The following is a 24,132-nucleotide window of genomic DNA, read 5'->3' as shown; positions in this document are numbered from 1 at the left end:
TTGGCGGGAGCGCGGATCCTAGGCTCAACTACAAAAGGCTGGGATCCCTTCCTCCGCCCTGCAGGCGCTTCACCTTTCTAAAGCAAAAGCCAAAGCTGTGTAACATGCTTGAATTTCCTCCAAGGTGTCATCGACTCTCCTAAACTTCACAGTGTTACCGGATTTGTGGGTTTTAAGTACAAGTTTTGAGAAAATTTTTTTTTTAATTCCTTGAATGTTTAAAAGAAAGGAATCCTCGTTTTACAAACATTTTTAAAGATGATTGAAATATTGTTTTGTAAAATGCAGGACACTTAGTTCTATCCCCTAGCATCTTTGCTTATCCTTCTACATATATGGGTCCAAAGTTAGTAACAGGCAAAGAAAGAATAAAAGCTTTCAATGACACTTCTTATCCGTTCAACAGGCATTTACTAGGTGCTTACCATGTCCCAAGCAATATGATAGTTCTGAGATATAAACATGAATAAGGTGTGGCACGCCAGCTGCCAGAATTCAATGCAATATAAACACTACATAAAAACATATATAAAGAGAAGTACTTTACACAGTCATACATCGCTTATTCATGAGTGTCACTCCTGTTTCTTTCTCCCAATATTATCTGGGCCACTCAAGGTATTGATTGTTCTGTTGTCTTATTGCCAAAAACCATAGGCTGCATGCTGTATGCCAGGGAATAGGAGTGCTAAGTAATTTTTTAAACATTTTACCCGTTCCTCCTCATGTAAACAGAATAATAAAAACTTAGGTATAAAGAACACTGATTTTCAAGCATGAAGGGCCTGAGTTCAAATTCTGACCTGCTACCTACCGTGTACTTCCCACCAAAGGACCTTACCCCTCTGCCCCTAAATTCTCTCATTTAGAAAAAGGGAATAATAAGCCCAAGCTCACAATGACTTTAAGAAGCATTAACTATAATAAATCTCTAAGTCTGCTATAGTCCTGGCAGACAGTAGGCACAAAATTAATGTTTATTCTTTTCCCCTTCCTATTATTACTCCACAAGTTTTAAGCCCTTTTATTTCACTACAGTTTCTCACTGGTCTTTGCAGAAGCTTGCACACCACTAACTACCATACTACTTTTAGAAGAGTGCAGCACTTACTACAGAAAAAGTATACTCCGAGTAGAGGTAGTTTTCAGCTAACGAAGTAAGTAGCAATTTGTAATTTTCTATGGCTATGACTCAGGCTGAACTGAAACCAAACTTATCTTATTTGGGGACCTTCATGTGTGGTCCCAACAGTTATCATGCTACTTTGAGCAAGTTCCAGACAAGAGGCATGGACCAGCATTTTATAAGACTAGTTTCAATACCATCATACAGTCACAGAGTAGAAGAAACCATAAAATCTACCTCGAATGAAAATCTTCTAAAATTGATTGGTGACACATGCACAACTATGTGATAATACTGTGAGCCATCGACTGTACACTTTGGATGGATTATAGAGTGTGCAAATATATCTCAATAAAATTGCATTTAAAAAAAAGTCTACCTGGTTGCAAATCAAAACCACAACGAGGTAACATTTCACCCTATTAGTATGGCTGCTATTAAAAAATGGAAAAGAAAAAGTGTTGGAGAGGATGTGGAGAAATAGGAACACTCGTTCCTTGCTAGTGGCAATGTAATGTGGTATGGCTGCTGTGGAAGACAGTTTAGTGGTTCCTCAGAAAACGAAGAATAAAACTACCATGTTGACCTGGCAATCCCACTACTAGGTACATACCCAAAAGAACTGACAGCAGAGATTTTTTTGAACACTGATATTCATAGCAGCATTATTCACAGTTGCCAAAAGATGGAAGCAACCCAAGCATCCATCAACTGATGAATGGATAAATAAAGTGTGGAATATACATATAATGGAAAGTTATTCAACCATAAAAAGGAATGAAGTACTTATACATTCAACAAAACGGGTGAACCTTGAAGACATCATGCTGCATGAAATAAGCCAGACGCAAAAGGACAAATATTATATGATCTCACTAAGTTGAAGCAATTAGAATAAGCAAACTCATAAAGTCAGAATCTAGAATATAGGTTACCAGGGGTTGGCTTGGGGGTAGGGAATTGGAAGTTAAGGCCATATACAGGGTTCCTATTTGGAATGAGGAGATGGTTCAGTAATAGGTGGTGGTGATGGTAGCACTACACTGTGAATGCAATTAATATCACTGAAATATATAACTGAATATGATTAAAAGGGGAAATGTTAGATTGTGTACATGGTGACAGAATAACGTTTAAAAAAAAAAAATCCATGTAACTACGCTACACAAAGAATGACTCCTAAGTTCATTAGACCTTCAGCTCCTTTTGTTTTCTTTCACAGGTCAGGCTTTAAATCCCTCTCTCCCATCCCTTTTTTCCCTAACCTGTTTGAATTTCTTGACATTTTATTAATGTTTAAAAGGTTATAATTTCTAGGCAGAGTAGCAGAGAGGTTGCTTATAGGAGTGGAGCAATTTTCCTAATCATGAGATCATGGTGACCCCTGTCCAATGGAAATGCTTGCAAGTTCAAGATGTTCCAGGGGAACCAGGTTCAATGCACTCGGCAAAAGAAGCAATGAGATTGCTGTGGACACCTTACGGTCGTACCTTTTATCAAATAAGTAAAAATTATTTATTTGAAACTATTTAACACATATTTAAAATTAATACATTAAGTACTTCCAGACCATGTCTATTCCATTTATTCATCAATACATTCAATATACATTTTGCATTGTGCTAACAGTATAAGAAAGAAAAGATAAAGAAGTTATAATGCTTGTCCTTATGGCAAGGAGAAAGAGAAAAACATAGACACATGAAATCAAATTCAGAGCAAAACCATACAGAAACCATTTTCTAAAAGGGTAAACTGGAAACTCACTCTGTAATTGTTGGGAAAACGAAGAGAGGTCTAAGGAAAGTCAAAACAAATTATCCAAGAATAATTATAAGTATATATATTATTTTATATATAATTTTATTATATATTATATATCATTATTGGCAGTTATAATTATCCAAGGATTATCCTAGGGTAAGTTCATTTTGAAGAAGCAAAAGGAAAATCTTAGAACTTATTTAGCCCACGTCCTATACCATGTGCTTAATTATATTATGGGGAAAAAATGTATTGGTAGAGAAAGGCTGTTCTGATACTTCAATTACATATCCTCCTGTTCATCACTGCTTTCAAAATCAGTTAAATTTAATTGGTTTTCATCTTCCCAAATGAAAAGATTTCCATCCTCAAAAATGGGAATTGTTTCTAACATATTTCTGTTGCTAATATTTAAGCATCCTTCAACTTGGCAAATATCTGACAGATAGGTTTGGCCAAGCATTCCAAGGGAGAGACAACATTTAATATCATTTCTTCCTATTACTCCTTGGCTCAGATTTGTTCTTGATCTCTGGAATCTGTTATTTAACAAATTATTATTCTCATCGACTACTTTAAAGATTTCATCTCCCTGATCGCTGGGGTCTTGAGCATTTGATTCCACACCAAACACACCTAACAATCGTGTGTGCAAAAAAATCACACAAAATCTTTGCTCTAAACGTGACTGAAATTCTTTTAAATTATTTTCTTCCTCTAAATCCAAGAAGTTAACTCTTTTGATTTTTCCTCTTTTAACCAAGTCAGAAGTGCTATTGAAATAAAGCCAATGAAATGCATCACCGATGGCATGACCAACAAGCATCTTTCTCCTTTTTGCTTTATCGTTTATGTCTCTGAACGTGTTTTTGTTTGCCTGCAGTAAATAAGGGTGTGTTTTCATCCATGAATGGAAACCCCAGTAATTCTCAATATCAGAATCTTTGCAATATGCAAATCCCCGACTGCCTTCATTGACAGGTTGGATGGTCACAGTGAGTATTGGGCAATGTTGACCACAGATAGCATAGAGCTTATCCAAAGAGTCCTCCTCCTGAAGTGCACCACGAATCCCATGGTTTCCAGACAATGGCTGGTTTCTAACAGGATCAGCAGAGACAGGATGAACCTTGTGGCCCGTGGATGGAAGGGCACGAGTGACGGAAGTGCAGACGCGTCCTGACCCATGACTCCCCTTCCCCTCTGTCTGGTGAGCTGGAGGTATTCTCTTGGTGGCACACATTTTATTTTGAACATCTAGTGAATCCTCAAGAAAAGGCTCAGAGTCACTGCCATGAGGCATGTGAAAATAGTTACATTTCAGCTCACAGGGTTGCGTCAGTTCCTCCAGTTCTGAAGAGGACAGTTCAGCCATGGTTGGGCCTGGGTCCAAATTTCCAAAATGGGAATATGGTGTCTCAAGGCTGTTATTATCAAGTAACGTGTCCACGGAAGTGGTGTCTGCATTACAATACATGCCAGGATTTTCAGGGGATGGCACCCTTAGCAAATGGTTTTCTTTCAAGAGCCACTTGCCTTTATCGATCAGTACTCCTTCCTCTACATCCCTGAAGATTCTGCTACGATCATTTTGTTTCATACAATGTTCCACAACGTCTGCCCCACAGCCGTTGGCCCTCACGCCATTAACGTCACATTTATCTTGTATTTCCTCTTGAAATTCCTGCAATACAGGTAAACTCCCGGACATCTGCTCAGAAGAATCATGACATTTGTGACTTTCAGAATCATAAAGACCTGCCTTCCTTGCATGCTGAAGTTCCTTAGAACTGTGAGGGTGAACTTGAGATCTGCGTGCAGGCCCAGAAAAAAGAGATGGTTTAACAAGCTCTGCTTTACCATAAAGTTTTTCTATTGTCCCTTTAACAAGTCCTACATTGTGTTCTTTCCCCCAGGGAATGTCTCCGCTGTCACTGGGGGCATTGCTGGATGTTTTATATGGTGTCTGACAGTCACCACCCTGTTCACAGTCTGACCAATCAGAAGTTTGCGGGCTTTTTAAACATCTTTTCAAAGCAAGAGAGGACTCTGAGTTGATTCCTAGTTCCATGCTTTTTGCCATCATTTTTACTCTCATTTTAGTTTGTCCTTCATTCATCTCCTTTTCAGCGTTTTGCCTAGAATCATAGCAAAAAACTAAAGATGGTGGTGTTGCCAGCTTCCTCCTGATGGTTTCACAAATTACATCATTCCTTCTTTCTCCTTCCCCAGGGCTCCAGCTAGAGACTTCTATCAGTTCCATATTTTTACTAGCCTCTGACCCTTCTTTGGTTGATACTTCAGTGGCTTGCTCTCCTGCATTTACCTTTATATTAAAGACACTGGTGTCCCGGTTTTCTGATTCTTCAAAGGATTCCAATTCTGAAATGTTATTTCTTTCACTGGATGTCATGCTGTTAGTTAGTGAGCCTGGCTCATCAGAAGTCCTTGATTCTTCCTTATCAAAGGATGTATATGTGTTTTTTCCCTGAGATTCCTTTAGTGAGCAACTTTGAAACTCAGGTAGAGAACAATGTTTCTGTTTCTCACCAACTTCTGGTTCTGCTGCATTTAGGAAAAGGTCACAGTGGCTTAAGTTATTCATATTTTGTAGTGACGTCAAGGTGCTAACACCATTTTTATATCCAGGGTCTACAAAAATATCACGGTCTTTCTGAACTTCATGAATATGTTCTGACTCTTCCATCAATTTCAAGTTGTCAGTGTACGTGTTTGCTTTGAAACATAAAGCATCATGGTCACTGCAGACATTGATGGGGGTGCAGACCTCCTCTACTGGACAAGATGCCTCATGGCTATGACTCTCCTTTTGAGGACAAGCCATATGGGAAGATACAGTTTCAGTAAGTGAACAGACCTCTCCCGGGAAACAAGCCTTATTCATGGAGAAGTTCTGATCACTGGCACAGCTGTCACTAAGCATAAAAGAGTCTGCGGGGATACGGGTCTCTTCTGGAGGGCGAGTCTCACCCGCAGTGCAAGCCCCACATGGAGAGGAAGACACCTGTGAAACCCTGACTTCTGGGACACAAACTTCACTGGTAGAGCAACCTCCCTCCAAAGAGATTTGCTGTATTTCTTCATTTTCAATGCACTTAGGAACTCTCTGAATCTTTACCGTGGAACTATCGGCACAAAGACATACTGCAGCCTTATCTTGTTCTTTCTCAGTGAGTTCAAAGCAGTTTGTGGTTGACTCCACCAAACTAGTAACAGCAGCCTTCAAATCATCAGCTTCCTCAGTAATGGACACATGCTTTAGAACATCCACCAAGGCAAGTATTTCTGAAGATCTGCTGGTCATCTTGTGAACATCCCCTTGACAGAAGCTATTCATAATTCCCTTTAGGTTTAGCACCAACAGCCAAGCTAGAAGGAGATTAGTGGATGGATTACACAAGGCAGGGGAAGGGAAGGGAAGATCTGAAAGTGAACCTGGCACTTGCACGACTCCATTCTGAGTCTTCTGAATGCTAGGAACTGAAGCTTGCAATTGGCGAAGCAACAAGACCTGTAGGAGGTCTTTTGGAGTGTCCTCTCCAATAGAATCCACTTGAATGGCAGCCTCCACCTGGTGCCTTTTTGCAGTTAGGTTTATTTCTTGGCACACAAGGCTTACTTCTGGTCCTGACTTTTTGGCAGATGCCTGACTTTTAGTATTAAGGTCATCAATAGCCGACTGTGATAAAGTGCGACATTCATGTAGTGAAACCAAGTACCTGTCATGCAGAGAGCCAACCTGGCTCTCACAGTGGCCTTTGGTAAGCTCTTCCCCATGATCTGTGTCCATAAGAGACTTAACTACCTCTTTACCTAGCTTATCCCCTGACCCTTTAGCATTTTTAGTTTTGTACCTATTACTTTCCACGACAAAATTATTTCCTTTTCCAGAATTTGTGTAGAGATTATTTCCTGGAAAACCACTATTGTTACAACTGACCACACCCTTTTCATTTTTGCACACTGGAGCTGAATTTCTAGGTTGCAAAGTTGGATGAGGATTTATGTTCTGCAACCATCTCTGTATATAATTTTGAATTGAATAATGGGCAATATCCTCAGGTAAATCAGCTTTTCTCAAGGAAGCTAATGAACCTGATCTGGTGGTAGCACATTGTTTACTTGGAGTAGTGCCTGGTTTCAACTTACCCCCTTTTTGTTTTTTCTGACTTTTTAAAGTTATGTGTGAATTATTAGTTTTTGAAACTAAATTCTTCTGGGCCATACCTCTCAAGCACCCAGATGGCATTTCTGCCTGAAACTGTGGTACACAAAAAGTTTGGGGTGTTTGCTCAAGAAAGTTAAACACATGAAATAAACTTTGGTTTTCAAAAGTATTTTTGCAGTACTTAAATTCTTTATGGGGAAACATTTTATCTCCGCTACCAATTTCCTTTTTTGTGAGTCTTCCTAAGTTAACTTTCTTTAGTGCTCTGTATTTTACTTTAGCTAAAAGTCCTTGAACCTTAGGATTTCGGGTAGTATTTGATTTATTTCTATGTAAATTCTTGGAAATCATGCGATTCAGATTACCTTTGGAACAGAAATCATTTGACTCAATTACCATATTACTTGCATGGAGACTTTCCTCACAAAGTATCCCTTCTTTAGGGAGATTGTGTGACTCTTGCAATATGGTTTCCTGTGCAATTTCACCTTCTGCATTTATTCTGTCACTCCAACTGGAGACTCCTTTGGTTGCAATTTCCCCATACTTATGCCTTGAATTTATCACTTGCTGTTGACATTTCTTCTTCTTTCTGCTGGCAAAAGGTGATGAAATCAGCTTTTCATGACCTGGAAGTTTTGTTAAACCACACTGAGCAAATTCATTCATCAGTTTGTCCACTTTTGTGATAACAGTAGAGGATTCTTTCGAGGCTGGGGCTTCAGACATGGTTTTGTCGGTGCCAGAGTTGTTCCTTGAAGAGTCAGTAGCACCTGCTGACATAGGCCTGAACATGCCACTGGTGTTATCATAAGGTCTGAAGGTCTTGGTACTAGTTTTGTTGTCTGATATTACACTATCAATAATACCTGCCTCCACAATCGAGTTCTCCGAAACAGTATGTGGCAAGCTGTGATTATGGGTCATCTCAAACATCTCTTGACTTGTAATTTCCATAACACCAGTATTTATTGCTCTTGACTTGAGAAGTCTGTTTTCCTTTTTTCTTTCTAAAGTTGACTCCATCTGCTCATTGTTATTGATCTGAACAAGTACTGGTTTGTTAGATACTGATGACATTTTACTGCTAGAATGTGTGAACATGTGATACTCAGATTTGTTTTCTCCATCATCCCTTTCTTCATTATAGGAAAATTGCCCAATCATTTTCTCTTGAACTTCAGTTTCAGATACTAAGGTCACACTCCCTATCACGGACTTCTTTTGCCTCACTCTCCTCGGTCCAGGTGTAGGAGGCCTATAAAAGTGATGCTTTTCTTGATTCTGAGCAGCCTGGATGGCCTCTGTGTCCACAGCAGCATCCTCCCAACAGGCATACCTGCAAGTTTGAGCCTCTTGATCTGTCACTTGAGTATGGATCTCCTCTGCCAAACTGCCCTCCTGCTTACTGCCTTTCTCCATGGGTGAGACGTCTACAGGCAATGAACATGCTGCAAGCTTTAAACCAGATGATCGATCATCTGTTCCTTCTGGAAAACTGCTTATCTCACTCTTTTCATCATTATTAGAAAGACCAGCTCTACTGATGGTGGTTGTCCATTTTATGGTTTCCTCCTCTTTTATCTTGAATCGAACTTTCATCTCAACGGTCATAGTGCCATCTTGATTAAAGACAATTGATTTCTCAACATCATCTTGAGAAGGGGCTAGCAATAAATTATGAGAATCACTTTTTTCTAAGGCCAGGTAATTTTCAGGAGGAGGAGAATAGTCTGAGCAGCAATCACTATTATGCATTTTGTCAGAAGAAACAGAATAAATCTGGGACCTTGGACTTGAAGGTAGGTATGTACTCACTTCCAAGATTTTAAGAGCAAAAGATGCCCGGCATCAAAGTACAATGTGGAAGGTCGAGAAGTTATAAACACCCAATGAAAGAGGCAGGAAAGAAAGAAGAAAAAAAAAGAAAAGATTAGTATGAAAAGTATAGTATTTTCTGAATTTCATGGTAAAATTGATATGTTTGATACATTTCTTATTTCTATATATTCATTAGCTATTTAAGGAAACTTAGTGTAATATCTGGTAAATTTCCGCAAACTATTATTAAAATGAGACTTTTTAAGTCTGCTTCAAAGGAGATTCATGAAAATTCAATTTTAACAAGTTTAAGAAGGAATGTATAAAGTAGAAAGTCTTAGGAATTCCATCAAAATCAAGGCTTTTGTGGGGCTTTATTTTGTTTTATTTTCTCTGGTTTATTTACCAATCCTAAAATTGCAGTCTAAACAAGTGCTGCTAATCTAGTCAAACAAGGTAAGTAACAACTAATGGAGGTATGCCTATTCAAGGAAGACGTCTATAGCTTAATGAAGCTGAAACACTTTTAGAATTTGTTTTAAAGTTTGGACCAAATAATATAAATAATCAAGTAATAATTATTAATTTAGTATTTACTCTGTATAATCAGTGCACTTGATTTAATGTAGGATGGAAAAAAGAACAGAGCTAGGCTCAGGCCTGAATATCTACTTATCTGTTTAATGTGTGTCACTAGAGATGACCTGGCAGGCACGTGTCTTAAATTCTAACAAATTCCTATCAGTAGTTTATATAGATTTGCACATGCTTGCCATCAGATTAATAATTTAAATATTACAGTGTATAAACCTAGGCTTATTTTTTCTTATTTTGGATATACTTTTACCAAAATTGTGAATGAAAATGTTTCATTATTTTTTGAAGTAAAAGTCAACAAACCCCTCAGATTTCCCTGAAGTCATAAAAAAATCCTACTCAGCAACCTACATCAGACACAAAATAATAAAATCATTTAGTAGAAGGACCAAGGTGGAATAGCACTAACATATGCATAACATATATTTGGTAGCCAAATGCTACAAAATAGAAGCATTAGTAAAGACCTAATGAATATATTCATAAAATAATTAAATGACAAAAATAAATTAACTGGGTAGTTTCAACCACTTTTGCAATAAAGAGGAATTGAAACTATTTAAGTGAGCATTAGCCCATAGCTAAATAGAACGAAAATTAAAAATAAATACAAATGGCAACCAGTACTTTAGGGGAAAGCTAAAGTTTCACTGGAAATATTGAGCACCATGGATAATGAGATTAGCCGTGCCTGCAAAGAGAATTTACAACCTCTCAAGAGGCCATCTTCCTCCTCTATCAGAGGATAAGGGCACAATTTGCAGCAGTTCCTAAGGAATTTTCAACCTAGATTATTGCTCACCACTATGAACTGCCTACATGAACCTATTTTTTAATACATAAAAAAATGGATCTAAGAATCTGTGATTTTTACTTGAATAAGTGCATAAAGTAGGGCACATTTGGAGTTATAAGATTTTTTAAAATACAGTTGCTTAGCTAATCTGCCAAGCTCAGCTGCAAATGCTGCATACTACCATTTAGAGATAAATCTGGATTTACCAGAGATATCACTTACATGGATTCCAAAGATTTCCTCACTGAAGCAAAAAATACTGGCATGCTGATTTTTTCAACTAGGCATTATACACAAAAAGGTATATCCAGCAATGTAAACAGCTATATAATTGATCAATTTGAACAAGTCTAAAACAAAGCCATTAGATAATCTTCCGACCCTTTCCAACTATATACAGAACCAATTTCACTATAGAATGCTTTCAATGTCAAACTTTCTCTTTTGTGATGGAAAGAAATCAGTCATTTAAGCATGGATTTCTGTTGTTCTTGTTGAAGTAAAAAATAAATCTCAATGCTAAAAATAAGGGCTACATACATATTCAACTGACTTACCTTTTCTGCCTTCTGACCTAGCATTTCTAGCATTTCCTCTGTGATGAGTGATCCCTGGCAATCTAGCTGAAGGTAAGTACTTTTGGATGTCATAATTTCCTGGCTTAAAGGGCTCCCTTCCTGCTGCCACCACAGCTCCAGAGCTCAGGATCGCCGCCTGGAGGCTGGGCACCTGGAAGAAAAACCCTGAGTTCAGATCTCCATTTGAGAGCCACGCGAAGGTTTCTTCTTTCCCCGTGATAATTACATTATTTTGACTGAATCAACTCAACAACTTCACGGGCTTGAAGGAGCCACTCATCAAGCATTTGTTAGACACCAATGGTGTACAAAATAACCGAAAATACCAAAGGGAGGGGGGAGCAAAGTCCTTGCTGAGCCGACATACTAACGCCTAAAGAAAAGTTGAAAGGTGTAAGGTCCTTCCTCCGACTTCCCCACCAAAGACCCCGCCTCAGCCAAAGGGACCCCCACAGCTGGGTGGGGAAGGGCCTGGGGAACTCGGCTGAGCACTTCAATGAGAACTCACGCTCTCGTTAAAGGGAAGCTCCCCCAGACCCTCACTCCACAAGGAGACGGGCCAGGCCACGGGAGTGACAGACACCCACCCCCACCCCACGACGACGCAGGGGCCAGGCCACAGACGCGGCAGGAGGCTCGGGAGCGTGCACCTTCCTCCCGTCGGTGGTGTACAGCTTCGCCACCGGGCACCGCAGGACCTCGGTAAGGTGCCGCAGGAGGGCTTCGAAGCTCTGGGTGACCGCCCGGCTCAGCAAGACAACGCGACCCGTGCGGGGGTCGCCGTTCCTGAAGACTACCAAGCGGCGAGGGCCGGCGGCGGCGGGGAGCGCGGGGCGGCGGGGCGCGTGCGCACTGACCGCGCGGGGGCTCTGCCAGGGCCGCGGGCGTCGGCGCGCGCGCTGCAGGTCCACCGGCTGCACGCGCGGGCCGTGGGAGCACAGGTACGCCTGGCCGTCCTGCAGCTCCTCCAGGCGCGTGATGCTGTGTCCGCCGCGCGGGGTGCTGATGTTCCGCACCCCGAAAGGCAGGGGCACCTTCCTGGACAGGTTATCCAATAGCGCATCAAATGTCTTAAAAGAACGAGGGTTGACCACTACCCGGACCCCGCTGAACTGGGGGTCTCCGCTCTTGTAGAAGTTGATCCGTTTGGCCACCACGGGATGAAGGATGCTCGCGTGGCGAGGGTAGGGTCCTGGGCCTTCAGGAGAAATCGGATGGATCGTGGAAAAACTGGTGGAAGGGGTTTCGCTCATTTTGGCTGAGGCCTAGACAGGGAAGAAAGGGAAATACATTGTAAAGCTAAGAAATACTAATCACAGTTGGAGACACTCAGGATATTGCTGGGATTTTATTCATTCATTCATTCCTGTCAATTTTGAAAGATAGCCTTTAAGGGGCTTACTCTAAAAAGACATGCACTGTGCAGTTAGATAAGGAGATTTATCATTTAAAAATGAAAGCAATGACAATTCACTAACAAGGACTTGGGTAAATAAATTATGATATACTCACCCATGTAATGGAAAACTATGGAACCATTAAACAGGTCTTAATAGACCTATATTTATTGAAAGATGGTTATAAAATATTAAGTGAAAAGAAGCAACTTATAAAACATGTTATACTATTGATTTATATCTATACGTATTTATTATATAAATGGGAAAAAGTCCAAAGTATATACATCCCCCATGTTAATGTTGGTTATTTTTGGATGTCTGTGGGTAATATTTGTGCATTTTTATACATTTTATGCTATGTGAATTTTTTTTAGTTAAGGGAATTTTTCACAATTAGAAAAACGAGGGTGTGTACAGGTAACAAAAGAGTTGCAAATCAGGAACCATCCAATGAGAAAAGTAAGAGAGTTTTATAACTGATAAATTTAGTTCTGGGTATCCCAGTAATCAAGGAAAAGGGGGAAACGAGGAAAGGGTTATAAAGATCAAATTGTCTATTAAGTGGAACCAAATGAGTTCATCTGGAGGATTTTTTTTTTTTCTGGCATTAAATTCTAGGGGGAAGGTATCACACAGATCCTGAAATGAGGGCCAAATTAAGAGAGCATAAAATGCTTCCACTACAGACCTGGAAAAAATGCAAATCGTTTGATATACTTTGGGAAACACTGCACTGAACAAATGGTTTTTGAAAGAATGACAGCATTGCAATGGGCTGCTAAAAATAGTGCAGTCTTGGTATGGCTCCCACTAGCGGTTCTAAAATTAAAAGTCCTGAAATAAAAATTACAGGAAGAAATTCAAGAGGAGACCTTCTCTGCAACCCACTGAGATTTTCTTCCACTTCTCAATGCAGCTACAGTCTGTTACTTGATAAGTGAGCAGCTGGCATAAGGGTTTAGCTGGTTGTGGGTTCGTTGTTTATTTGTAGCATTTTGTGACTATATTCTTCTGCTTTAAATCAATTCAATTGGCGTCTTTTGACAGAGTAAGAATACCCTGCAGCTTTGAAGGTAAATCGAACTAAATAAATTTAATCAGCATTATAGAGATGAAACCCGCATGTAAATCAGCTGTAAATCTGGCCCAAAGAATTTACTTAAATGTTTGCAAACTGTTGTTTAAGATCCTTCCTATATCTCCATTGTGCTCTTCAAGTCTCTAACTTAGGGATATGTATTTAAAGATCAGCCTAGGAATTTAGATGTGTTTTCCCCTTCTCACTCCCCCAGTGGTTTAGAGTAACTATATAATTAAAACAATAAAAGCAGCTGTAGCAGGCAAGAGCCTCAGGAGCTGGGGAATCCAGCCTTGCAGTGGAGTCAGCAAAACTGCAGCCTCTTCCCATCCTCTTTTGAGAAACTGTGGTCTGACCTTGGGCTCCCAGTTTAATCTCCGCGCCCTCCAGCTGCGAGAAGGATGAGTTCCTTCCGTGTTTAATTAAAAGACTTCAGAACGCTTCGCCTCCAATTACTTTTTAAGTTGGTTTTCTTATCCATTTGAGGATGTTTTACCTCAGTAACGTTTGAGGCACATTATTCACTTAGTTTTGGAAGACGGTATTTATCTATCTGTAGGTATGTTACTAGGTTTTTTTCATTTTTCTGTGCATGGTCCGGGAATCGAACCCTGGTGGAAGGCGGGCATTCTAATCTCTGAACTACCGGTACACCCGTGGCTAGGCTTTTTAATGTAGCTAGTTTCCCATTATTCACTGTATGGAGAGTTGTTGACTTCGTGTTCGCGTTGTGAACACACTCGCGCGCGCCGATGGGCTAAGGGATTGTGTGCGTGTGTGCGCGCGCACGTATGCCTGAAATAAAAGAAAGGTTTTGGACTGGACCAGGAGAAAGAACATTGAAGATGAGGACAGGGGGAGGAAAGGGCTGGCCTTCGCTGCTCCATCGGCTGCCTCTGGGTTGCTATGAGCCAGGCAGGCGAAGGGCAGAGGTGGAAGGACGCAGCGGTCCAGCCGCCGAGGCTGGAGCAGCATTTGCAGAGAAAGAACCTGCAGGCGGTTGTGGCCAGCTGCCTTGGTGAGGAAACTGGAGCAAAAACAAGGTCAAAAATCCATGTTCCAGTCGTCCTCGTTGCCCCTGAGGGTGTCTCTGGGAACTCCCAGAGGCCACAGCGGGAGACTTTAGGGAGCAGGGCTGAGGTTTTGCGCTGGCAGGTGAGGCCTTAGAGCCAGGGGGACTGTGAGCCCTATGTGCATAAAAGGCGGTGATGAAGAGTCGGTATGACCCTCGAATAAAAGCCTCCTTGTTTGTACCGTACACCACGTCAACACTGCGGAAGACAGGGCAAGCCGAATTCCTCCAGAAGGAAGCGGAGGAATGTAAAGATCTCCTACAAAACCCTTGGGAAAGGCAGAGGTGTTCAAAACACAACTGAGGAAGAGTCCAGATGCCAGGAGAACACGAAGGAAGGGTGCCTGTCCAACCCACCCTGAGAGGGGGAGTGTGGGGGTGGGAGGAGATGGCAGCTTCAAGACTTTCCAGAAGAAAGTCTACGTAAAGCCGGAATGCCAGGGGCAAAAAACGATTATGGTGAACTCCAAACAGAAGGCAGAGCTGGTGCGTGGAAGCGGGATCTAAGCCGACTTCAGAGCCCCCTTTTGTAGGTCAGAGCTCCCCAACCCCCACAACTTTTAGTTACGCAGTCTTGACTGTGCACCTTTCCTCATCAGTTTTAAAAATTAATTCGGATGGAAATTAGACAAATTTCTTCATTTTAAATAATAAGGAATTTTCTATGCCTTCTGGATGTTGAATAGAGATACCTAGGGTACAAACTAAACAGTTGACAATGCTTTAATTCTTCTCCCAGTAGTTTAAGCCAAGAGAGAAGTAGAGGAAGGAAAGAGGTGTTGAGAAGAATCTGCAGGTTTTGAAGGCCTTGGGCTTTCCTCACAGCTGATCTTCCCAGGTTAGCACCAGAGCTGGTGAACAAAAATCTCTTTGACCCCAGCGCAACTTGCATTAAAATCTGCTTGTAGTGATTTTGCAGCTTCCTACCAATATCTTCCTTACTTCTATGCAGTGTCTCTTCATTGTCTCAGGTTAGACCCTGGAGCTATCAAGAATACTTTTTTTTTTAAAGTTGTGCAGACTTTTTAACACCCTTTGGTTCATTATCATCTAATAGCACAACCAGTGGTGTACTTATCTGTGCCATAGGTGAACTCAATCAGCAATGCATTTAAGTTGGTGCTGCTCAGATCTAAACAGTTGTCTCCCAAAAGTGCTGGTCCCTCTCCCCCAACTCACTTGACAAAATAGACGACAGTTTTGCAGGATGCATGCATCATTTCACTACTTATATTTCAAATTTAATTCACTACCATATCATAGGGATTCAGGCAATTTAGAAAGGATAGAGTAAAGTACAAAATAAGGAAACTTACAAATTGAGAACGTTACTTTTTATGGCAATTCAGAGATTTGATGTTGCAAGAAAAATTAGTTCATGTCATAGACTATCATAACTCTATAGGTGGGGGTGGAGAGTTCAGGAAGGAAATACATCAATTATTAATGGCATTAGTCATGGCATTGTTGAATTACAAGCAGCTTCCTTCTACTTTAAAGCATTGAACAGATTTATGTAATGCGTATATGGTGCTTTTATAATCAGAAAAATAAGACGCTTTCCTCATATTTGAAAAAACTAGTTTTGCTTTATTTCCTGATTAATGAAGTTATTCTCCCTTACTTCAATATCAGCACACTGAGAAGGTTGCTGGTATATTTGGACAAAAGGCCATAGTTTTATTCGCAATATTTATTCTTATACTAATGGTTAGCAGTAGGACACAAATATGTAACCAAGATAGAAAATAGAAAATAACTACAACTAGCTACACCTAGATTATTTTCAAAAGGAACATTTAAGAGATTTCTGTACTTACCAGAACTTGAAGCTTCACTTATAAGGAAAAGAAAAAGATGTCTTAAGTTGTGTGAATAATTCACATATGTAACCCGCTCACTTAATGCAGAAAAACTAATGTCTTTGGATTTATTCTTTGCATGTCCACCCAGGGATTGACTACAGCCAATTAATTTAATCCAAGGTGATGCTAATCACCAGACAGCATTCACCTTATGGGATACACGGCCAGCATTAACTAGTTTGTGGCATTCTCTGCAGTTCAGAAGTCTTCCTAATTAGTTTCCCTTGCATTATCTTGCTTGCCTAGTGTCATTCTCAAGAAAAAATACTTTTCCAATTCACAAGCATTTCTCTCCCAGACAACTTCAAACCCTCATTTGTGTTAAAAGGGAAAGTTGTTATTGTGCTGCTAAAATGAGAGAGTTCAACATTTTATTGTCCTTTTATAACTAATTCTGAGTCAATATTTGCTCATGTTAGCCTTTTAAAAAAGAAAAAGACCTAAACCTTTTTTTTTTAGGCGCTCCTGTTTAATACCGCATCAGTGTAATAAAGCTGGCTGTAATAAAGCGACTAGTCTAATAAAAATGGCGGTAAGTGTAAACAATTTGGCTACTCAGCATAACACAAGAAAAGCAGGGGAGGCACCGCACGATGAAGGGAAATGATTTTATCCTTCTGCATACACAGCACTATTCCACGACTTTTCTTAATCATATTGGGGTTTGAATATATTTCAGGAGTTTGTCACATATGAACTCCCCAGATGGCCCGACTGCCTGTGGTCTAATCTGATTTGAAGATGCTTTACCTAATCAGGCTTCCTAACAAGCTTCCCCCTCAACCCTGAACAACAAAAACAAGGCAAAAGCTCCTCTGGAGAAGAAAGACCAAGTAGCAATTCAAGTCCGTGGGTTTCAGGATGCTGTCTCAAACAGATCCCAACAGTAAAAAGATCATGAAACTGTACACTTTGCCTCATAACTACTAACTTTGTAATAAGCCACCTAATAAAAAGTAAAAAAGAGAAAGGAAGGAAGGGCAGGGGAAAAACATCTGGAAGGGCCCAGTGCTATGGAGAAAAATAAAGCAAAGTCAGGTATAGGATTAGTAGTGGTGTAGGTCAGGGAAGACCTCATTAAGAAGGGGACCGAGGGGAGAAGACAGCTGGGAGAAGCGTGTTCCCAGCAGTGAGAAAAAGTGCAAAGGTCCTGGTCAAGTGCACGTGTGAGGTGTTGGCAGTATTTGAGCTTCATAAGAAGGTCAGGAAGGCAACAGTGTTGGGAGCAAGGGAGAGAGTAGCAGAAGCAACAGCAGGGCCCTCCATTATGTAGGGCCATGCAGACCTTGGTAAGGAGTTCAGCTTTAACAATACGAGTGGCGAGAAACCCAGAGGAGGGTTTTGAGAAGAGGAGAAACGTGATCTGACTTACATTTCAAGGGATCACTTTGGCAGTTATAGCGATTGTGTTAAAAATTGAAGTTAAAATACAAGAGCTAGCACAGGAAGCCCAAGCAGGGGAGTATTGGAATAATCCAAGCAAGAGATGGTGGCTGCAGTAGAGGTGGTAGGAATTCTGGCCATTTTGACTGTAGTGCTGATGGTAGTTGCTGATGAATTAGATGTGGACTGAATATGGATGGACTGGCTCTCAGGTTTGAGAGCAAAAGAACTGTTACGTATGATAAAGATTTTTGAACAAAGCAAAAGAAAGAACCGGGATGTGAATTATTCAGATGGTGAAGATCTTATCAGTAGCAATCTGAAGGGTGAAAGATGGTGTGCTGGTTTGAATTGGTGGTGGGATCCAGAAAAGCCATATCCCTTAATCCTCATTTAGTATTGCTGGGTGGGAGTTTTTTGAATATCCATGGAGATGTGACCCATCCAGTTGTGGGTTTAACTTTTGATTAGGTGATGTCCACGGAGGTGTGTCTCCAGCCATGTAAGTTGGGGTTGCTCACTGGAGCTCTTTAACAGGGTACCATTTTGGAAAGAGACACAGAGCCCATGTAGGCAGAGACCTTTGGAGATGAAGGAAAATACCCCCAGGGGAGCTTCATGAAACCAGAAGCCGAGAGAAAAAGCTAGCAGACGCCCATGTTCACCATGTGTCTTTCCAATTGAGAGAGAAACCCTGAACTTCATCAGCCTTCTTGAATCAAGGTATCTTTCCCTGGATGCCTTAGATTGGACATATCTATAGACTTGTTCTAATCTGGACAATTTCACGGCCTTAGAACTATAAAATAGCAACTTAATAAATTCGCCTTTTTAAAAGCCGTTCCGTTTCTGGTGTATTGCATTTCTGCAGCTGGTCATAAGCATCATCTTGAAATGTATTAGCCATCCAAGTGGAAATATCATAAGTCTGTAATCTGTAGGTGTAAATTTGAGAGTTTATCAACCTACTACTGTTATTTAAGGTCTAGATGGGAACTTCTAAGAAGTGGCTGTAAGTAGAGAAGAGAATTTAGGTTTAAGATCAGAGCTCAGAGCAGTCCAAGGTATAATAGACACAGAGTTGGGGAGGAACCAGACAAGGAGTCATGATGAAAATATATTAGTAGGGTGGTAACCAAAAGCCAAGTATCTTAGTTTGCTGGGCTGCCAAGACAAATACAATGACATGGCATGACAAATGACATGTAAAATAATAAATATAAATACTGATTGGCTTAAAAAACAGAAATTTATTGGCTCACAGTTTGGGAGGCTGCAAGTCTAAACTCAAAGCATTGGCAATATCATACTTTCTTCTCAAAGACTAAAGCATCCTGGTGCTGACACTACAATTCTTGGGGTTTCTTGGCTTGCATCTCTGATTCCTACCACATGGTGATCTCTCTCTTTCCTTATGTCTACTCCTCTGGTTTCCAATGACTTCTGCCTTATTTCTGTGACCTTCTCTGACTGACTGCATCTGAATTTCTTCTGCTTATAAAGGACTCCAGTAATTTGAATTAAGGCACTCCCCGATTCCACTGGACCACACCTTAACTAAAATAACATCTTCCAAAGGTTCTGTTTACAGTGGATTCACATCCACAGGAATGTGGATTGAGATTAAGAATATGTTTTTGTTGGGGGATGCAATTCAGTCTACCACATCAAGTAAAGTAAGTGTTCAGAAATGAAACAGTGATGAGTTAGGTCGATTGGTAATTGTATGTCAAATAAGAACAGTACTGAGAACTAAGCATAGGACTTAAAATGGACTTTATTGGAAACCTTGATAAAAGTTACTTTGGTGGAACAATGCGGGTAAAAGCCCACTGGGATAGGAGCAAGAGAAAACTGAATGAGAGGAGTTGGGACCACCATATATAGACAGCTTTTTTTTGCTATAAAGGGAAGAAAGAAATGAGATGATTGTTTTGTGCATTTGGGGTTTTTTCCCCTGTTTACTATCAGATATATTACATTATGTCTATATACTGATAGGAATGGTCCAGTCAAAATGGAAAAATTGATTATTTTAGTCATATAATGGAGAATTTCTGGAGCAAGAGGGGGGAAAAGTTGTCCGTGAGTGGATAAGAGAGGGATGGAATCTAATGCATAAATGGAGTTATAGGTCCAAGAAAGTATTACAGAGAAGTTCATCCCCAGTGACAAGAAGAGATATGGAGAGGTAAATGGATGTGGTATTTCCTTCTGTATGCTTTTCTGTTCTCAATGGACTAGGAAGTGATGCCATCCATTGAGTGCAAGAATGAAGGGAAGAGAAAGTAGTATGAACCTGAGGAGAAGAGGCAAAACTTAACAATGGTTGAGTGAGGATTCCTAGACTTCTCCCCTCACCTGCTATAATAAGGCGTTTCTCCTTTCCCCACACTGGGGTGACATCAGTGAAAAATAAGTGAGGAACCCGGACATCCATCCCTACCCAGCAGTAATGACACCTTCCCTCCGTGGAGTCAGTGGAGGCTACATAGAGAACCTGAACTTCTGCTCCCACACAGCGGTAATGTAGTCACTGCTTACAGAGTCAGTGGAGCCTCCAGGGAGGCTCAACTCTCACCTCTAGTCAGCAATAGCAAGGTACCGTGGGTCACTGGGGTGTCAGAGGAGGACTTCTATGCCCACTTGGCAGTAACAAGGCAGAACAGTGTCAGAGGAAACCTGCTAATGCAAAAGATATAAATAAGGTCCATAGTCTCATAACATAATATCCAAAATGTCTAGAATGCCATAAAAAATGATTCATCTTACTAAGAACCAGGAAAATCTCAACTCAAATGATAAAAGACAATCAACAAATGCCAACAATATAACACAGAGGTTGGAATTATCTGACAAGGATTTTATACCAGCTATCATAAAGATAGTTCAGTGAGGAAATATAACCATGCTTGAAACAAGGAAAAATATTGAAAGTCTCAGCAAAGAAGTGGAAGATATATTTTGTTATAGTCCCACAGGTCCCTGAGGTTATGTCCATTAATTTTTTTAGTCTGTTTTTTATGAAAAATAAAAAACAATGGGTAAATAAAATAGACTTTCATTCCCTTCTTACCTTTTCTAAATTATATTTGATAATTGAATAAAAAAACTATAACATGGTCTCAATGTGGTTCTCAATGTATGTAGACGACACATTAAGAATATTACAAACGGGTAAGTTAAATAGCCTTAAAGGGTGGTAAATTTTCTACACTTCATGGGAGGTAAACTTTCTACATTTCATTCATAGTGGCACTATGTTGACACTACTAGACTGAGAGTTATGTATGTATTATATAACACATAAAGCAACCACTAAAAATATAGCATGGAGATAAACTCATTGCCTCTCTACTAGGTGGGACATGATATCCAGGGGTGAAGGTCCCCCCAGCGGCGTGGGAGATGACTCTTAGGAATGAGTCTGGCCCTGGCACCATAGGACCAATAAAGCCATACTGACCAAAAGAGGGAAAAGAAGTATAACAAATAAGGTATCAGTGGCTGAGAGAGTTCAAATAGAGTTGAGAAGCTACTCTGGAGGTCACTCATGCAAGCTTCAGTTAGACATTGCTACCTATCATAACTTGCCAAACCCCAAGCAAAACAATTTCAGCCAATCCTAAAGAGCACCTACGGGATTATATAAGATTCTACAAAGGTTCCATGCACTAAGGTAACTTCCCAGAAACCTACAACCTTCGGATAGGTCCCTGGACCAAATAAGTCCTGAAGCCTAGAGAGGACAGCCTTTCCAAACATCAGCTAGTTCCATCTCCCTACCCCTTATTATCGACAGCCCTTTCCAACATGAAAAAGTTAGGAGGGTCATAGCCCAAATATCCCTAAAGAATGGGAGAAAGATCAAAGTTAACAGTGGAGTTATACAGAGAAGGTACAGTTTTGAATCATTATATTGATATTTATTTTAGTCGCCAGTACCTTAGAGCAGCTAGAAGTAAAAACCTAAAACTGGAATTGTAATCCATACCAAACTCTGAAATCTGTTCTACAACTAATTGTTTTGATGTGCTTTGGAATTTATTGCTTTTTTGTATATGTTATTTTTCACACAAAAAAAGAAAAAGTTGATTGTGATGATAAAAATATATATATTCCTTCTATCCTCCAATGTTCTGGAGCAGCTAGAAGGGAAAATCTGAAATGGTGTAATGGTAGCCTATGACAAACTCTGGGATCTGTCCTGTAACTACTTGTTGAACAGTGTTCTGAAAATTATTACTTTATTCTTTCTTTACTTTGTATATATATTATACAATTTATTAAAAAGTTAAAAAAGAGACACTCAAAGACAATATAGATGAATCAAAATGGAATTCTAAAAAAATGTTCAAGTGATCCACAGGAATGCATGAAAAAGAAAATGGAGAAATGAAAATGAGAGAAAATAAAGAGAGAACAAAAAATTATGTGGTAAACCTAAACTCTAACATAACAGTAATTGCATTAAATGTTAAATATTGAGTTTTTTTAAATGTGGTGTATTCCTGGTGCCTGCCTATGCCAAGAAAAAACAAGTGGTATAGACATAAACCTATTGAGGTTTAGCCGTGTTTCAGCATGTATCAGCATGTCATTCCTTTTTATTACTGAATATATTCCACTGTATGTCTATACCACTTTTTTTTTTTTTTGGCATGGGCAGGCACCAGGAATATACCACATTTTAAAATTCATTCTTGATGGATTTTTGTGTTGTTTCTGCCTTTTGATTTTTATGAATAATACTTCTAAGAACCTTCATATACGAAATTTTTTTATGTGGACATTTATTTTTATTTCTCTGGGCAGATAACTAGGAATGGAATTGCTAGATTGTATGGTAAATTTATGTTTAACTTTTTAAGAAATTATCCAAATGTTTTCCAACATAGTTGTACCATTTTACATGCCCACCGGCAATGTGTAGGAGTTTCAGTTTCTCCACACCTTTGCCCACACTTGTCATTTTCTGGGGTGTTTATAAATATATTGCCTTTCTTGTGAGTATGGAATTGTAGCTCATTGTGGTTTTAATTTATATTTTCCTAATGACTAATGATGTTGGGTATTTTCTTATGTGCTTATTGATGCAACTTCCTTGGTGAAATGTCCATTCAAATTTTCCCTTTATTTAAATTTGATAATTTATCTTATTACTGAGTTTATCAATTCCCTATATATGCTAGATAAAAGTCCATTTTGGGCTACATTATTTGTAAATGTTTTCTCTTAATCAGTGACTCATCCTTTCACTTTCTTAACAATATCTATTGAAGTGCAAAAGTTTGTAATTTTGATGATGTCTAATTTATCTTTTTCTTCTTTTAGTGCTTGTGCTGTTGACATATATAAATCTTTCCCTAGCTTGGTCACAAAGATGTCCTCCTATGTTTTTTTCTAAGGGTTTGGTCCATTTTTGTGTTTATTGTGAAGTAAGAACCTAAATTCATTTTTTTTTCTCATATGGATATCCATTTGTTCCACCACCATTTGTTGAAAAGCAACAAGACCTGGAAAAGAAGACAGAGAGCAGCAGACTCTGCCATGTGCCTTGCCATGTGACAGAGGATCCAAGGATTGCCAACAGCCAGGTTTGGGGAAGATAGCATCGCCTTGATGATACTTTTTTTGGATATTTTTCTCAGCCTCAAAACTGAAATCTACTAAATTCCCATTGTTAAGCCAACCCATTTCATGGTATCTGCTTTTAGCAGCCTAGGGAACTAAACATATTGCAAGTGAAGAATCCAGCATAGTGACTAGGTGATTGTGAAAACCTTGTGTGTGTTGCCCTCAACTCTTCTGTGTATATACCAAGTATTGGTATTGCCGAGTCAAAGGACAATCCAATATATAGCTTTCTGAGTAAGTGCAAAACTTACTTCCACAGTGGCTGAACCATTATATACTCCCATCAGCAGTGAATAAGTGTTCACATTTCTCCACATCCTTGCCAACATTTGTAGTTTCCTGTTTGTTTAATAGCAGCCATTCTTATGGGTGTGAGGTAATATCTCATTGTCGTCTTGATTTGCATCTCCCTTATAGCCAATAAAGATGAGCAGGGCTTCATGTGCTTTTTAGCCATCTGTATTTGCTCTCCAGAAAACTGCCTATTCATAACCTTTGCCTATTTTATAATTGGGCTGTTTGTTCTTTTGTTGTTGAGCTATATAATTTCTTAATGAACAAGCCTTTATCCAATATGTGGTGTCCAAATATTTTCTCCCATTGAGTTGACTGCCTCTTCATCTTTTTAACAAAGTCCTTTGAGGCACAGAAGCCCTTGATCTTAAGGAGTTCCCATAGGTCTATTTTCTCTCTTGCTGCTTGGGCTTTAGGTGGAAAGTTTAAGATGCTACCTCATATTACTAGATCTTGAAGATTTTTCCTTACATTTTCTTCAAGAAGTTTTATGGTGCTGGCTCTTACATTCAGGTCTGTATTCCATTTTGAG

At 39.7% G+C, this 24,132-nt stretch overlaps 1 protein-coding gene across 2 annotated transcripts in view; it reads right to left on the bottom strand.

The window, feature by feature from the left end:
- RP1 (RP1 axonemal microtubule associated) overlaps positions 1–24,132 on the bottom strand; it is a 378,450-nt gene that overhangs the window by 323,197 nt on the left and 31,121 nt on the right. Inside the window, exons 2-4 of one of the 2 annotated variants that reach the window (XM_077166763.1) lie at positions 11,522–12,136; positions 10,851–11,022; positions 2,082–8,896 (exon numbers count right to left, since the gene is read on the bottom strand). In XM_077166763.1, coding sequence (XP_077022878.1) covers positions 3,174–8,896; positions 10,851–11,022; positions 11,522–12,124 — 6,498 coding nt within the window. In that variant the 5' untranslated portion in view covers positions 12,125–12,136 and the 3' untranslated portion in view covers positions 2,082–3,173. Of the gene's footprint in view, positions 1–2,081; positions 8,897–10,850; positions 11,023–11,521; positions 12,137–24,132 lie in introns of those variants that run through there. The other variant, XM_077166764.1, reaches the window with a different exon arrangement.

Source organism: Tamandua tetradactyla, chromosome 6 (assembly GCF_023851605.1).
Source record: "Tamandua tetradactyla isolate mTamTet1 chromosome 6, mTamTet1.pri, whole genome shotgun sequence".
In the NCBI taxonomy this organism is placed as follows: domain Eukaryota; kingdom Metazoa; phylum Chordata; class Mammalia; order Pilosa; family Myrmecophagidae; genus Tamandua; species Tamandua tetradactyla.
The sequence above is the reverse complement of the archived record's forward strand: the minus strand, read 5'-3'. Positions and strand labels throughout refer to the sequence as shown.